The sequence below is a fragment of the Pseudopipra pipra genome, chromosome 5, assembly GCF_036250125.1.
Source record: "Pseudopipra pipra isolate bDixPip1 chromosome 5, bDixPip1.hap1, whole genome shotgun sequence".
Lineage (NCBI taxonomy): Eukaryota > Metazoa > Chordata > Aves > Passeriformes > Pipridae > Pseudopipra > Pseudopipra pipra.
Window position 1 is genome coordinate 48,337,810 of NC_087553.1, and position 18,421 is coordinate 48,356,230.

At 35.3% G+C, this 18,421-nt stretch overlaps 1 protein-coding gene across 7 annotated transcripts in view; it reads right to left on the reverse strand.

The window, feature by feature from the left end:
* Window positions 1-18,421, reverse strand: part of DOCK4 (dedicator of cytokinesis 4) — a 247,191-nt gene that overhangs the window by 26,669 nt on the left and 202,101 nt on the right. For 5 of the 7 annotated variants that reach the window (XM_064655979.1, XM_064655976.1, XM_064655981.1 and 2 more), the window contains 9 exons: window positions 17,799-17,857; window positions 15,655-15,803; window positions 13,995-14,080; window positions 10,082-10,108; window positions 9,820-9,915; window positions 8,073-8,133; window positions 4,677-4,770; window positions 1,874-2,022; window positions 785-871 (listed from right to left, as the gene is read on the reverse strand). In XM_064655979.1, coding sequence (XP_064512049.1) covers window positions 785-871; window positions 1,874-2,022; window positions 4,677-4,770; window positions 8,073-8,133; window positions 9,820-9,915; window positions 10,082-10,108; window positions 13,995-14,080; window positions 15,655-15,803; window positions 17,799-17,857 — 808 coding nt within the window. The remainder of the gene's footprint in view (window positions 1-784; window positions 872-1,873; window positions 2,023-4,676; window positions 4,771-8,072; window positions 8,134-9,819; window positions 9,916-10,081; window positions 10,109-13,994; window positions 14,081-15,654; window positions 15,804-17,798; window positions 17,858-18,421) is intronic. The other 2 variants (XM_064655978.1, XM_064655982.1) reach the window with 1 other exon arrangement.

Below are 18,421 nucleotides of genomic sequence, written 5' to 3' on the forward strand. Positions count from 1 at the left end.
AGGGGCTTGAGTCAGTCATAACAGCAAGCATCCTATATGTACAAAAGATTTAAAAGGGAGGATGCAATACAAAATTGAATCTATCAGAAGCAGATAAGGAAATAGTAGAGTGAATAATCTTTAAAATACAGTGTCTGAAAGAATGAGAAACAATGCTTAGAGTTCTAAGAAAAATGAAAGAGTCAACAGGAAGACTGTGCCAGGAAAGATTATTTTTCACTATATATTATTAAACAGACCATATCTTTAAGCAGTAAATTAAAAAAATTGCAAAGGTGTACATTGTTTGTGACAAGCTGTTTGATGCAAAGATATGCTGCTGCTATTAGTGAAGGACTGATAGACCAGATTCCCTGGATAAACTGTAGGAAATCAAGGAGAGAATTTGTAATATAATTTTTCTGCATAAGCATGCACATGAAAAGGATGCTGTACAGGTAAAAACATTGCAAGAACATTAATTTTATAATAAAACAAATAAACTTGGTCTGGTGGAAGATGTCTCTGCCCACAGCAGATGGGTTGGAATTAGATGATCTTTAAGGCCCCTTCCAACAAAAACCATTTTATGAAGCCATGATTTTCCCACTTTTCTTCAAAAATCTCACACTCCTTTTTTTATCATCTCTATTGTAGAAAAAAAAACCCAGGGTAAAAAAATAAGATTGGCAAACCAAACCTAAGAACCATTCTGTGGCAAATTTAATTTTCTAAGTAATATTTTATAATCCAAACTAAAAAGCTTTTGGATTCCTGTTTAATGAAAAATATTTAGGTACATTACCCTCATCTTGCTGAGGTTTCTGTAGTCATAGTAGCTCTCATACTGTTCTGCAATTTTCCTGCATAAGATAATGCCATTTTCCCAACACTGCAAGCAAGTAAAAGATATTCAGTAATTCAAAGCAACTATGTGACAATTTATGACTTAATAGTGGTCTGTTCCATCTATACTGTCATACTTCTCGTAATTGAAAATATTCGAACAACCTGTCCACTAGACATAATGACAGCTGCTGAGTAATAATGATGAATTCTTTGAAGGATTAAAAATATATTTAGAACTTAATAAATTATTCTTATTGGACTATGCACAAAATATAAGTCATTGCAAGAGTAATGGACATCTTTTTCAATATGTCATGAGATGGATTCAACACAGTATGATTTTTACATTCTAAAATTGTATTCTTAACGTATCTTCCTTAATTTTTGTAGATTGGAAAATATTTTAACCATGTAAATTAAAATCTAACATCATTACAGAACTGTTTGAAAAACCTGATAATCAATGTCTGTTTGATTACATTTAGTAGGCTTACATAGATTTTACACTAGCTACACAAAATTGTTTATCAGCAAGACAATTCAGAACACTCAGTGTATGTAAAATTTTAGACTACAGAATAATTACTCTTGCTTAATTCAGAATAAGCATTCTCAGTGATGGCAATGAACTGTGATCCCCCAAACACATTTGTTATTATTTTCTAAAAGATACAACATGATATTGAAGGTGTAAACATAGTCTTTGTAATCTGCACTTGGTCACTAAGTGAATTTCATTAGGTTTATAGGGGTCATTTTCACCACCTTTAAAAGAGGATAAATTATATCATCTTCTATAAAGTGCTTTGACAGTTACAAAGCGAACTGCTACACAGGTGCAAATTATTCTCACGTGTAAGTGTGGGATTTCTAGGATACAAACACTGGATTAGGACACAAACACTGCGTTGCTAACTAACTGCTTAATCAGGCAATGACAAACGCTTTCCCTCAATACGAGACAAGGCTGCCACCCCGGAACAAATATCCTAAAATGAGTAAACTACCCTTCCCAGATGCACTCAATAAAACAGGACTATTTTACCTTTCCCCTATCAAAGTTTTGAATGATGGTCAGATGGAGGCACTCCTTACGTTGCCACTCTGTTTGCATGGGGTAGTTGAGAAATTCTCTCAGCGGTCGGTCAGACCACTCCAGCAGCTCATCATACAGCAGGAGTGTGTAGGCAGCCTCTACAAGACAAATCATGGCATGGCACTTATGAACACCAAACAAATAAAACAGACAGATAAAGTACGCAGAGATGTGAATGCTCTTCTTGAGATGCACCTTTTTAAGAGGTTATTGATTTATTTCAAATATAAGGCAGATGGTAGTGCTGGTTTTGGACAGAGTTACTATCTACAGCTATAATAAATTCAGCTTAAAACTGTCACACACTATTTGGAGTCACTGGGACAGTTTTTCTGGAGTCTGACAAAACAAAGGGGACAGAGAAATTAAGTAACCATTTCCTGCTTAGCCCCAGTCTTCCCTACTGCTAAGGAGAAACTCTCAATGACTCTGCTATCTGAACAAGGGAAAAAAGACTGGAGGATGAGAAACATCAGCAGAGAAACTAGGAAAGAATACAGACAGGAATGTGGACACAGTCCAAAAGAGATCAGGGTTGTGAGGGAAATAGGGAGGCAGATGTGTGCTTGATAGAATTCATTCTTTCCATAGAGAAATAAATCCCTGATAGCTGAGCCTTAACAGTTGGCCATAAGAAGCAATTTAGAAGTGTACATGCAATATTTTTCTCTTTCTAATTTTTAAAATTTTATTTATTTTTTTGGTTTGGCAGGAATCAAACCTGTTGTTGCTTTCTGGTCAGAGAGCTTTGTAGTAATATTTAGATCATGCTTGGTAGATATCTGGGAATAACAAAATTATTATTATTTTTACTTTGATTTCAAGAATTCCTCACAAATAGTACACTAAAATAATACTAAACAAATCTCTCTATTGGAAACTCAGATTTTGGCCAATTACAAACCATTGGAATTACTACTGGCTATGACAATTCAATTTGACTAACTGAGCATATGTATTGATTTCCAAGCTACTGTTCACAGTTTATGTTTCTACTCACAGGACCACTTTGCATGAGTGAGTCAGTACAAAGATTGGCCACGTTCTGGAGATGTACTGCACCGGAGGAAGAAGTTCCCTACTGGACTTATTTTATTGCAGGTTTTATAGGTTGTACATAAGGCAAAAAATCACTATAAAATATTAAAGTACTTTTTGTGCTAAGGTAAGTTTTCCCCAGACAACCATGTCCTACTTCTGCCTCTGCCATATGAGTTCCCATAACACAGGCGACTTAAGCCAAACTCCACAGTGTTTTTTTAACAGAAGTTACACATCCAACTAAGAATCTGTGGATGGAAAAACATCACTGTGGCAGATATTTGTGGGAGACTGTGCTTTGAATCCCAGTGTTGCAAAACAATGCTGTGCTGTGATATGTATGTGCAAGGATGACCCGTTCAAGTTGCACAGACAATTTTAATTCTGGCATCACACAGCTTTCAGGCTGCTTGACTGGTAACAACCTTTGTCATAGTTTCAAGCTACAGTTTTGTACTTTTAAAACATGCAGCACATTTATAAACCAATTTTAAAAATCCATGAAGCAGGTAACAACAAACCATTCCAAATCATAAGGGAATAAAAGATAGCAGGATATAAATACATGTCATGATAGCTCACTATGAGCCTTCCTTTTTAAACTTGGCATCCAAGTCCATTTTAACAGAATTTTGTCTGTCATAACATTTTTTTTTAAATTTTAATAAATGTATTTATAAGAATAAGAATGACCATATTGGATGAAAAGTCTGAAGGGCTCCTTTACCCAACATCCTATGTCTGGAAATGGCCAGCATAACAAATAACATATTGGTACCTCAGGGTGAATAACCTTTCTTATGGATAGCAGAAAAGCACAAGGAAATTTGCTGTGGTAGTAGGTACCTGTAGTCTGTTTACTAGTGACTCCAGCCAACTAATCTGCTTTTAAGAAGAGAAAAAAATATAGAAAGATTCTGAACATATGCAATTGCAACTGCAAACACTGGGGAAAAGATGGAGGTATTATAAGGTCAGTAAAATATTTTGGCAAACAAAGATTGTGTGATTTAAAAAGATATTGATTTTTTCTTCTCCAGTAATTATTGATGGCATGTAGTTACCCAAATGAAATGCACTTTAACTTGTATAAACAACAGTTATGCACAATATCTTCCTATTTCTTCCTTTAAAATATAATGGCCAGCCCTGGCACAAATTTAGCTTTGAGAAATCCTGGACAATAGTACTGCAAATGTGGTATGTGAAGATTCAGAAAGAATTTCACAACATGAAAGTGCTATACTTGTTACAGGTTTTAGGGTCTCTGTTTCATCACTAGTAAGCGATAAGGATCTTCCTTTTTTTTTTTTTTAACCTAAAAGTTAGGTTCTGAAACACAGCTGGGTAGAAACACCACACCAAACAGATAGCCAGCAGCATTACAAAAAACTGTATAGGCTCAGATACAACCAAATGAACTCATAAAAACTTCCTCTAAACTGTACTCCTTTTGGGTGAAAAATGACTGTGTCACACATTTATTACTAGCGCGTATCAATAGGAGTCATTTACGTTCAACATGGCACAGCAAATAGTAGAGTTGTGGGGCTGAAAAAAGCCATATTGCGAGAGACATCAATTAGGCAAAGAAACTCAGCTGTTGTCTGGGTCGGTGTGCTCTGCGCTGAGGATACAGCTTACAGGTTTGCAAAAGAGTGCAAACCACAGACCAGTCCTAAATATCTTTTTCTAGTTTGTACTCAGTTACCTGTGAAGTTTTGTGCTTTCAGATGTAGGTCATAGAGCTTATGAATATAGCGAATATACATTTCTTCTTTGTTCAGTTCAGTCTTGTAAAAATTCTGAAATAAAATTGAATTTTTTAATGAAATGTAGTAGTTTATAAATTTATGATACTGGTTACAAAATAAAAGACTTCAAACATAATGTTCTAGAAATACATGCATATATTTGAAAGTTTCACATGTACAAAGTCATTGCACAGTAATGATGCGTAATACAGTAAGAAATAGTAAATACAATAATAAATTTTCAGTAATCAACATGCTCCTGAATGTTTTTAAAATTCTCATAGAACATAAAAGGAAGAACCTGATACAACTGAAATCTGATAGTTCTTTCTTTATGAATAGTAATCCACCCTTAGGCCATTTAACATCTTGCTGAAAGCTCTATGTTGATTATAAAATATTGACAGTCTCTGACTTTTGTAGTAATTTTTTAACAAAATATATACTGTCTGATATGTCTACTGTTCTTCCTGTGTAGCAAAATGCCAGAAGGACTTTGGTAGCTTTACGAAGAACTATTCAGTATTGTAAACAGCATAACCCTGAAATAAAACTGTGATTTCTTCAGCACTAACTGAAGCTGGGAACTGGTAACTGATACATAAATGCTGCATTGTAATCATTGAAATATATCAAGTTGCAGTCTAAATTGATATCCAGGACAAAATGCCTAGAAGTGGCTAAAGATTTCTGGACATATAACTGCTATTTGTTGTTACATGGATAAAATATGGACTGCAACATCTTAATTCTTGGTTCAAAGCATTCATTATTTATTTGCAAGCCCTAAAGCAAAGTATGAAAAAGTTACAGGAGGAGAAGTACAACCCTATAGCACTGTTCACAAGTACTGCCACACTCACAATGGACATGCAGCTAGAGTCCTCCTGCTAGCCATACTCAGTGTTCAGGATAAAATGCTGTGGTTAATAAAAATTTATAGGATAGAACAGTCTAAGCACTGGTCCTTGCTACCAATTAGCAGTTTTTTTCCTCTTATTTAAATCACTATTTTGAAGTCCAAGTTTTTCTCCTAATGTTCAGTATTCTTATTCTGTGCCACTTCTTCCTAAATTCAGTTATCAAAGAAAAAGGTGGGAGGAACACTAAGAAAACATAAAAATAAAAACTTTATCGAGAAAGTATTTTCTAAACTGATTTGAGAAAATGACTACATATCAATAGCTCTGTAACGACATGCTCCAATCTGCCTTTATAATCCAAAGACTTCCCTTTTCCTCCCACAAGGTGTAAATCAGGAACAGATGCTTCTCTTTAGAAGAGAAAAATGAAAAAATATCTATTTGTATGTTCATATTTACCTGTCTGAAAAAAGAAATCGACAGAACAGAACTGTGAGCAATAAAGCATAAAGATTAAGAAAAAATACGGCACTGAACTGCCGTACTAGACTTCTTGACTCTTACCCCTAAAAACAAATGGCTCTAGTACTGTGACTAGATGTCACAAATCTTAACTATATAAATCAACTGGTTTTCTCTGAAGCTCAGTTCTAACAATGTCCAACTGTCTGTAAGGCAGACCACAGCAAGAAGACAACCCAGTCACAGCTCAGGAAAAACATTATGCTAATAAAAATGTTATGATTTTTCAACAAACTATTTAAAGATATAATAGAGGTAGTCTTCAAAAAGGGACATGATGTAAAATGTTGACTTCCCTAATTAATAAAGAATTCAGACTGAAAACAACATTTCAAACAGGCCAGGTGGACATGTTCTACTTGAATGGTATGATGCCCTATGCCAGTGTAGACCATAACAGGAAAACATCCTCTTTCTAAAAAGAAGATATAATTTTAAATTAATAGAACATGAAATATCAGTTGAATATCAAACACTGAGGACCAGAGATGCCTCAGAAAAAGTCCTCAGTGAGTTACCAAAATGCTTTTGTACAGCTCTGTGATGACAGACACCTTTCAAATTGGACTTAGGTGATTCTTATGCATAAGGAACTAACTCCATTAGACACCTCTTAAACCAGGGTTTCCAAAGAAGCATTACTCATGTGATATCTGCTGCAGATGACAGAGAGGGTGGCGAGAGTAGGAAAAAAGTTCCTACCTTTTCCTTTCAGCTAAATTATTACTGCTGATACATACCCCTCCCTGCATATTTCATAATGGGGCATAATTCCAGTTAATCTGAGAACTTGGTTAACTTGGACAATTCTATTTTCTGGAAGAACAGCATACACCTCTATGGCAAAGAAACATAAAAATTCTCGTTTTATGCCAACCACTCCTCTTATCTTTGGAAGTCAGAAAACCTTCAAAGCAGTCATAGTAGATGACAACTAGAGAAGACAATGAGTTCATTCATTAACTGGGCAAGCAAATGTCTTAAAGTTTTTGTGCTACTTCTTTAATTGAAATTTCTTTTCAAAATTTGGCATTTGTTGTTTCTCTGGAGTGCAACTGGTACTAAAAATTTGTTTAAAAATTATTAGGATATGAAATTCATCTTAGCCTGTATGAGTCATTGACAATTCCATTAACACTTTATATGGTGGTTTTGGGTTTATAAATATTTTAATTTTCTTTTTGTACAAATCTTGGATGATTTGCTAATAATAGATTAAAAACTCTTCAGGGATGAAAATAATGCAGGTGCTTTACAGAATTCAGAACATGCCAAATATTTTCATGGAAAGCCTGGTTCTCTATGGCTTCATAGTAAATATCGTCCCTATTTAGAGCATTATTTTTCTACTGAAGAAGTTCTTTGTTCTCTTACGTAAAACTGCTACCTAGAATCAAAATGCAACCTGTAAACAAAAATGACATCTTTTTTCATACTATGAATTTGCACTCTTGGTTTGTTGTAATGATAATAGTATGACAAGAGGAGGTCTTGAGCAGCATTTCTGGCTCTTCTACTGGGAAGAGAATAGTTAGCCTGCAGTATTGAGAAGTATCCCATATTATATGTTATAAGAATCAACTTGCATCAGTTATTGGGAAAAAAAAGAAATATATAAGTTTTGTTGGGTTTGGGAAAGGACGAATGACATGTTTGCTTCTATGAACTCAGAAAACAATTAAACTTGGAAAGAACTTTGGTGAAATTTATCCGGTAGGAAGAGACTTAAAATTTAATAAAGCAGCATCAGAGACCTCTCGGAACCCAGCTATAAAATGCCAAGGAAGACTAACTCCCCCCCCATATCAATTTCACCCTGTAAAAAAACAAACAGTGATCCTAAATGCAGTATTATTCTGTAAAATTCTACTCAGATTGCAATAAGAAGCAAAGTCTCCTGTTCAAAGTATATCTGTATACTAGAAAATGCTCAGCTGAAATGAAAAAGGGAAAAAGTATTATACAAACCAAAAGGCTAACAGTGCAGCCAATCTTTTTGCCATCCACTTCTCCCATTTTCATGCAGTCCCTAAAACAGAAAGTAATGAAAGTCAAAAGGAATTATGCTTATCCTCTTACAGTGAAGCACACCTCAGAAAGCAGACACTTTTGACTTGGCAAGCTGACTGAAATTATGCTGCCCAAAGGCATTTAGGTGAACAGCTGACCCAAGTAGGTAAGGGATTTCTTGCCTCCTTTTCTAGTACATTGAATACCTGAATTTTCAAGAAAGTCAGGTTTTTTTCTAGCTCTGTCATTGATTTGCTAGGAGACTTCTGGAGATTATTTGGTTTCATCATACCTTGTGCTCAAGTCCTGCCAGCAGAAGCCAGCACGGCTGCCAAAAGAGGCAGTCCTGCCCCCTTCCTGCTCTCAGACACTTGCTCCCAGTCCTGCACTGCTGCTTGCAAAAACCTCAGGAAGAGATACAGGTTAGGCAGCATCTTTTTCTGGGTTAGTTTTTGTCCATGCCTGTCAGATCACCGCAGTGCAACACAAAAACTTGTGTTGGCACATAGAAGAGGGTGATGTGAATGAGCAGGGATGAGTTTTCTTTCTTCAGAGGCATTGTACACCTAAATTGGTCATAGAATCACAGCATTAGTCCTCCTCTGAAAAAACAGAATGACACTGATCTCCTCTGTAAAATGCTCCAAGATCCACCAAATTTTCCTCAGTAGAACTTCTATAATAAATATAATTTAAAGTTTGGGGAAACAACAGATCTGACCCTGAAATCAAAAGTTAAAATGGAATCATGCAGAGTTTATTATTAGACAGGGAAAAATAGCAATTATAACGATGCTGAAGTAAAAGAATAACAAGGAGACATTACCATGTAGTCACTAAAAGAAATTTAACATAATTTTTAAAAATTCTTGTATACATGAGCTAAACAACTGCCCCAAATATTCTCATAACTACCAGCACACCATTATTTTGAAAGATTGAGAGTCCTGGATGTTGTAATGCAACTGATCCCTGAAGAAGAATAGCACTGCCAGGCTTCTAGAAATTTAGAGTTCAGTCTCTTTGTTGATGAAAGAGCTTTCCTTTCCAACTGTCAGTGATGATAGCAAGTGGAGTACTAGGTCTCACCATGTGTCCCTATGGAATCAGGGAGAAAACCTTACATTTAAGCTCTAGAAAATGCTACAGTTGATGGCAATAAGCTGAAATCTGAAGTCTCCATACAGGTTTACAACTGAGAAAATTAGTCTCACACTCCTGAAAGAAGTGCCTCTCATTTCTCTCTCCTTTGTTCATGTGGAACAGTCAGATGTGAGGTGTTCACCCACAGATCATATCTTTGTATACGTGCTTACTGTGCCAGCTGACACTACAACTAAGCATGACTGACATAGTGATAAGAATTTTACATATCGTGTAAAACAACTGTCAGGTGATTAATACTGAGCTTTGTGTTTTCAGACAGACTTGAGTCACTAACCTACTGCCAAAAGTTACTATATTCCCTGATAGAAACTCATGCACGCCACTGGATTTTTACACCAGGGGAGACTGGTTGTTTTCATGCTGCTTGTTGCATTTTCCTCACTGCTTTGACTAAGCAACTGCTGCCAGAGATCCTGAGCACTTACAGTTGATGTATCCATGTGTGCATGTGCAGTCACTGTTTGAGCAAGATAGCCATATTTGTCTCCTAATATTTCAAAGATGACAACCTTACTTCTAAATTGTGATAATCACTCACCTGTAGTCCAGTAGCCTCTCCATGAGGCGAGTCACAGTGGCGATTAATGAAACGCCACTTTCCCTCCATGTTTCCCGCTCAATTTTCTTCAGCAGACTGAAAAAAAAAGAAGCCAGAAAAATTTCCCTGTTTATTTTTGACTGTCACTATGACAACCTATCTGCTTTTACCAGTACCTTAGTACCTTAGCAACATCTTTGACAGTTATATTTGCTTTCACAAACACCCTCCCAAGAAGCACAATTTGCAAACAATGTCTTACCTAGGATAAGGACCAAATAGTGGAATTCTAGTCCAGGAAGCATTGACAAAACAAATGATTTTCATATTAGGTGCATCAGGTTAAAATATATCAAGTACCTAATTTTCATAATATATTAATATCCCAACTCTTCCATAAAATTTATATATTCATTCCATGTTGACACATCAAAAATGGGGAATTTAAAGATATTCCTAGAAAATCATATTTATTAGCTCAATATAGCTTCTCAATGCGACCTCAACTTTTTTAAAGAAGATTTTTCCTCCTCTCCTCTCCTCTCTAATATTTCAGTATGCATAAAATTTAGGAATAGGGGAGGGATTTCACTTAATATTTCTTTCTGAGAACATACTCTCACGCACATGTACAATTCCATTAGCTTAAAGTGTCATAAGATTATTAAAAACTGTTGTGTTGAGGTCTTACACTAATGTAAACACAGACTACACATTGAAATGAAAAGATTTCAAAATGGTGTTGTAAGTGGAGCTGTCAGTAAAACTATACTTAATATAATTTTGTTTATTATTCTTAATATAATTCTGTTACAGGCTTCTGATTTTCACTGCTGAAGTTTATCAAATATTAATCATTTTAGGCATGAATTTCCCACATTTCCTCTCTAAGAATGAGCATGGAAATATTTATCTACAGAGCTGTGTTACTTTTAAGCTTTGGTGGAGGAGCTCAGATGGATGACACATCCATGAAAATATTTCAGCAGTCTCTCTGAAAATGCCCTCAGGTATGGTTTATTTAGAAGCCTCTGAAAATTGCCTCATCCATATACTTCGAGCTTTTAGAGAGTTGTTAATGGCATCTCCGAACCTTCTGTGTGCAGTGGGCAAGCTGTCAGCTCCACTGACCTTCATCTACACTGAGCATGCTCAGTCCCATAAAACTCCTACGTCCAAATTTCACCGAACATATAACAGTGCCCAGTAACTCCTACATGCCAACTGCACTCCAGTTCTGTTCAGCTCCTTACATACCTGGGGATGTCACAGATGCAATTCTCCAAACAAATTTGACCTAAATGAAGCTGTGCTCTACTGGAAGTGAGGAGGAAATACTGATTTTCATTCTAATATGGATCTTAAATGCACTTCTCTTTAGAAGGGAATCAGATGTCTTTCCCTCACAGTCAGAGACTGGCTATCTGTCATTGCTAGCAGACAGATGGCAAGGCCATCCTTAACCAGAAAAAGCTAAAGCACGAAGCCAGCATCTCTGTTTTTCATACAGAATACACAGCTACCTTAATTCACTTTTGAACACCTTACGTTCCTTACAAACAAGTTTTAGCGTCTAACAAGAAATAAGAGTAGAGCCTGTTACACTATTAAGCCTTGATTACTGCACTGATTTTCCTTTTCTGTTTCCTTTCAACCCTATGTTAAACAGGAACATTTCAACCTAAATTCATCAAAATAATGACCTATAGTTCTTCTAGAAAAACAGCAGAAGTATGACTTTTAAAAAAGATTGTTTTCATCTGCATTTGACTTATGCATTTTCTTTAAATATGTATTGGCATATTCATTATAAACATACAATTTCTAACAATGAGTTGTGTAGATACATTCAAAGTACTTATTCAAACCGACATCAATGTCGTCAGTTGAACAAATTTATGACTTACCTTCTGATGTATGCCTCCCTCTCTCCCCCACACATCTTCCACCAGAATGCACAGAACAAACACTCAAAATGAAAAAGCTAGTCAAATATACCCCTTGGGTTCCTCATGGCTATATCTAGGTAGAATTGAATCTCTGTTCTTACAGGTCTCAAAGCATAGCCAAGAGGTTAATATGTTCTACAAAGCACTAAGAGGGATAAACAACATAGTAGAAATGCAGTAATTGTCTCCAGGAAAAAAAAAAAAGGCAACTAACATGGGAGTTGAGCGATTTAAATTAATTTTCCAATTCAGAAAAATTAAACAGAAAACATAACAAAACCTGAAAGCATTACACCCACTGCAGTGACCAGACTGTATCTAAAGTAGGTAGATATGTGTGTGCATCCCCTTGGCTCCCAGCTGTATATATCAAAAGTAACCATGCCTAATTTTCAGAAAGATAGGTAATATTGTAGCATTTGCTCTCATTAAAGACTACAAAAACCACTGCGTGCTGCAAAACTGTATTACTATTTCACAGGCTACTCTAATATTGCTTAGATTAAACTATCCATGGAAGAAATACAAAAAACCCAACAACCAAAATCTCAGGTTGACCCCATCTCTTGCATTCAGCTCCCTAAACTGTCCCTCTGATTTTCATAATTTTCCTTCACATACCCTAGAACACTATGTCATCCTCCATTTTAGATTAGTATCTTCTACAAGCTCTCTTGAGGAGTTAATCAAACTTAGTAAAAAACTAATGATAAATACTACTATTTTCATAAGCTGGGAGTGAACTTGAGCAGTTATTCTCAAATTTCCCAAAGAGTTTAGTTTTAACTTCTGCTATACCACAACAGAAACAAGTATACTGATGCTGTGAGACATTCTGCAATTTAAATTATTATGTCTATGTCTTCAGCATTTAGATTTATAAAAGGCTGTCAACATTTTTCACTGTATCTAGTTTAACATCAACCAGTTTAAATCTAACTCAAAACCATAAAAAATTACAAATTATATTTCATACTAATATGCTTTCTTATAGAATTTTAAGTTATTTCAGTGATAGACAAACTGATGTATTTTGCACAAGAGAATGCATTTAGACTTCATTTTATAATTTAAGCTTTTCCCTTAATGACTTAATTTTGCAGTTAGAATACTGTTTTACTAAAATAATGAAATCAACATACCTTTTATCTTTACTCATATTATGAAAATGTCATGAATAATTTTGAGAAAGTTCTGCTTCAGCATACTGTACTGTTGCTTGCCATTATTAATTCAATTTCATAATATTCTGCCTAATCTCTCTACCCACTTTAGCTTCTGTACATGATAAATTTTTAGGAACTCTCTTTATTTCAATTCAGTAAAATTATAGATTATAAGGTGCTTGCTATTCACAGACACCGAGACCTGAATGTTCTTTAAGCAAAGACAAGAGAGCTAAAAATAATACTTAAAGAAGAAGCAATGGTTAAGAAGCCACACAAACAGAAAAAGATCATGTATTTAATAGTACTGAAGAAAATACAGCAGGTTGGAATCCTGAAGAGGAACAATACATCTCCTACTAAAATAAACACACCAGAAATAAGTGAAATCTTGCACTTTGGTGGAATTGAGTTCTAAAGAACAATAGAGACAGAGTTCTGTTAGTTATTTTGTACCTGTACTCTGTGACAATCATTTATTTCAGTCACTGGGATAACTCATGGTTATAGGGACTTCAACACTATCATTAGCTTTTTCTATTAGATTGAAGTGACATGCCATTTATTAAAAAATACTAAAAACTTAAACAGTAATGTATAAAAAAAAAATCTTATCGGAATAAACAAAATTGTTTACATCAAACAAGAAACCAACAAGTGACATTACTCAGAGGAGTAAAAGTTTCTGGCAATAGAAAAGTGCTAATTAAATGCTTTTTGTTGAATTCTCATGCCCAGTTTTCAAAATGTTCTATCTAAGCTCCACCTGTGCCCTATACAATCATGATGCATTTCTTCCTTTTCTGATTTTAAAATTAGTAGGTAATGTTCAGTGATATAACAGATTTAGCCTTTCCCAATTATAGCTGTATGCAAGAAGTACTGCCAGACTTTACAGATGCTATACACCACCATGAAATGTTTTATTCTTCAGATTTTAACAAAACAAAAAAGAAAAAAGGAAAAAAATGAGATTCACAACTGTTTTTAGCATTACTTCTCTACAATGACATCAGCATCTGAACTCAAGGAATTAGTGTAAGATAAACACATTACTCACATACTGTTGAAGAGCTCTCGGTATGTTTCGTCACCTTTACCTTCTGACATTAGGCTGTCCAGTTTGTCAATCAGCTTTGCTTCCACCTGCAACATATAAGTGTGGTGTAAACAGCTTCTTTTTCCTTTAATGAGATTAGAGAAAATGGAGGGAAGATCTGGTTTTATGTAAGGGACTTTGCTAAATGCATATTTTAAGATTATTGGTCAATCATGTGATAAGTCACTTCATCTCTTTGAAGCTGTTATCATTCCCAAGGTTTGTGAGGCTTTCTTTTTTTTTTCAGTGACTTTTTTTTTTTTGTGGGAGGGAGCTAATTTAAATTGAGCAACATGACTTTAAAACTACAGGCTGAGTAGCATTTGCTGCTGCTAAGGCAGCTATCTATTTATGGAGTCAGAGGAAAAGCACACAGCCCAAATAAATTGCCTGAATTCTCATCGCAGGGCTGTAAGCACAAGCTATTTTTTTAGACTAAAGCAAAAATATAATCTTTTCCGACCTGCACCCCACTCTTTATAAATTAATATTTATAAATGTCTATACTGTTCAGAATTTTTGGGAGCTTAGACTTACTTTCCCAACCCTCCCTATCTGCCAGTGTATTTGGTTAGAAATCAAATTTGTTGGACTTACATATTAGCTATCAAAGAGTCTTACAGTAAATATCTGGTGGCTAATGACTCCCTCAATGAATATTTTTAAGTATATTGATTATAAAAAAATATAGAGGTGATGCTATGTGTTAACATTTCAAACCTCCTTTTAATCAGTAATATATTAGCAACCACAAATCTAGGGGAGAAACCAAGCTGTTGTCATGATATTTTATTAGAGAATAAATCTATTACAATTTACACTTAAACCCAAGGTGAAAACATAGAGAAGCAGAACAAGAAGATTTTTTACCTTCTCACTTCTTCATAACACTTCTATGGTAATTTTTAAGGATAAATATATATTGATAGTGAAAAGCTATCTACTTACATTGCACGCACTCCTCCTTTCTTAATAGTTTTCTTTTTTGTTTCAGATACAGCTCCCACCCAAAGCATTATGATTCTCTGGGAGTAATTAAAATACTTCTGCTTCCTTCATTTTGAAGCAGCAGGAAGGAGGGTACTGAAAAATGGTTTGAGGAAATCTGAAAGAATGAGTGGGAGCTGCAGGAGCAGATGGCATGCTTGGTCATTCTTTCCTAGCCCATTGAGAAAGTGTTTGAGCAACAAGAATCCTTACAGGATCTTGGATCCTTACAGAAAGATATTCCTCAGAAGGAATATCTGATCTTCTCTCATACTAACTGAAAGGGAAGCTAGTTGAATCCTATCTGACAGTAGTAGTCTGTACTACTGTAAAGCAGAAGTGAAAAACCACCACAACTGCCTTGTTGAAAACAACTCAAGTTTTGTTCTTCACTTCAGCAGGCCATGGATTTTATCCCTCATCTTACTTTACTAACATGATAGTATTAATTGGAGAATCTTACTAGTCCTGCAGAGACTAAAAACACAAACCCTTGTAATCCCTCTACAACAAGTATAGTTGTGATTACCATCTCCACCCTGAACTCCAATGGAACTCCAGGTTCAAGTTCCCCAGGACTCTCTGAAGTGCTTGGATTTCAGTCCTGTTTTAAAAACAGCTTCACACAAAGTACCTGTTTAAAGTTGCCACTTCGCCTTTGCTCCCAGTCCATCATGTCATGGAAAATGGGAATCATTACATTCCTCAGGTCTGGCTGAGGGATCAAGGTCACTTCCAGGAAGGGGCCAATCAATGCTGGAATAAAGTGAAGCTTGTGTTCCCCTAAAATGAAAATGAACATGAACTTGAATGTGGATTGAGTGTCCTGTGAGTTATCAAGCAATCCAAATACTATCTGACGAGTGAAATAATTTATCAGATTTTATTATGCAATACTGAGCTCAGAAGTGACAGTGGGTTAGCTGTATCCCACGTTAGTCCTCCAGAAGGAGATCAAAGACAGACAAAGTACTCTCTGGGCACTTTATTTATATTTCACAGAAATGGTTTGGTTCCTAAGCTCTACATCCTTGTGTTTACAAAATGGTCAACTGTCCGATATTCTGTGCTCATCAAAAAGAGTAAAGTACTTTGATTTTTATCTATCTTTAATTTTGGGAGTATAGAAATGGAAATACACGTTCAAATGCAGGAAATGGAAGATATGACTCAGCTGTTCTCAAAACAAGTACTTTTAAAATCAGTGCTAAACATCTTCCATTATCTCACCATATTCTGCTTAGCAGTAAACTAAGTTCTTGTCAGAAAAGCTAGAAATGGCATATAGTAAAGACTGACAATCCAGTTTCAGTTTTCCACAAGTAAGATTTCTGATATCTTCAAAATAGAGTGATTATGAATCAAGATGCATTGATTTTCCAAGCTGGGGAATTAATTTACATCCAACCTACATCTTGATTTTTCAGGAAGAGCTTGCTGCTCTGCTCAGTGTCTGTGTTTGTGCAAAGGAAAAAAAGAATTCCCTTTTCTGGAAACATCCTAGGATGCATATCCATATGAAAGCAAGGTGGCTGTATTAGGATCAAGCCTTTCAATGACTCCTACTGCTACAAGAACTGTAAAATGCTGACTAGCATAACACCAATAATAATAAATATCCTGACTATAGTATTTAATTGGACACATTACAGATGAGCTCCATATTGTACCCCACAAAAATCACCCCCATGGAAGGGTATCATTTGCCTGCATGTCAGGTTTCTGTTCAGCAGAAAACAATGTGAGTGAGGAGATGATGCATGCAGGTGTGCATGCAGAAAGGAGATGGGAGCCAGGAGTGGATCCTTGATATACCAGTTTAGAAATACCCATCGTGTATCCACATAATTTAGAGGGATGCCTTAGAATGAGTAAGCAATACTAAATACTGTAAATAAGTAAAATATGCTACACATCAAATGTTAACAAGATATGAATAAGCAAATATTTCTTATTTTGAACATGTCTCTCTACAGGCTCATCAGAAAGACCACTTTTTTACAACTATATATCTTTCTGGGGAAAAGGTTTATAGAATTGAGATGACAGTATCTCAGAAACCACAGATGATAGTCACCATATCTTTAATAAGCCCTTTAATGAAGTGAACTATTGAATAATTGAAATATAAAAATGACAAATATAGTGTCCAAATCTTCTACTCACTTTTGATTTTTTTCCCAAACAACATTCAATTGCATTTCTCTGATGCTCATACTTACAAACAGTTTGCACAGTTACTACTTAAAAATGTAAAAATGTTACTGAGTTTATATCCAAGCATGTATTTTTTCAGTGTTGTCCAATGTATCATTTAAACATAGTCACTGACTTGTTTATGCCTTTATATTTTAGTGCAACCAGGGCTTCAGAGAAGACTTGATGCAAATCCAGCATCTCAGGAGAGCTTCAGAATTAAGATATATGTCTTTTCCTTAAATTGTTTGGCAACAGGACTAAAATTAGGAACATAAGTATATTTCAAGGCATAATAATTCTACCCAAAAAGAGTAGTACTTTCTTAATTTTCCCTGATGGTATTCTTTCAGTTCTCTGTGAAGAAATAGGGATAGTTTACAGTACCAAGGCTTAGAAAGTTGGGTTTAGCTATAAAGAAAGGAAATACAGATGACAGGCTTTTTCATAAACTTGAATCAAGACTTCACGTGAACATAATTATCAACAACTCCTCTATTACTGGGAAGTGTATTTAATAGGTGAGGAAATAATTATTGTTCTTTATTTTATGAGCTCCCAATGATGTGTTTAATTACTTACCTAAATTTTGCCACATACTGAAGATTTCACATCCCATTGTTACCCTCATGTCACCATATCTGCAATGTATTAAAAAATAAAGCAAAACAGTGAAAGATGATTCAAGAAAATCAACTTTATATGCCATTCTGTGACATTGTTAAATGAAATGTCTCAATTGTAGTCCATACAAAAATACTTTAAAAGTGACGATTTCTTCGAATTTTTTTCTCTTTCCGTTGTACCTGGCTAAAGGCAGATACCTAAACCCGGGCTTATTTGAAATATTGTCAAAATGCTGTGCTATACATCGGTAACACAGCTGTGAAGAAAAAGCTATTCTTTTGCAGTAATATGCTTTATTTGTCTCTCTGAGAACAAATAGTTTTGTTCTACCTTAACGAAATATGATTAATTCATACAGACAACAGTGCAGTGCCTGGCAGAAACACCTGAACAAGTGTGAGTCGACTTATGCATGAACTGGCAATGAGTGCTGGCGCTGCTACAAGATGGTTATTTTGCTCCCAGTACCTGAATCAATTTAGGCACTTGTATGAAGGCTATCAGCTCTGAAGACCTACAGAAAGGGCCAGAACCAACTCTCGTTCTAGTCAATGGACATACTTTTACATTATCACCCA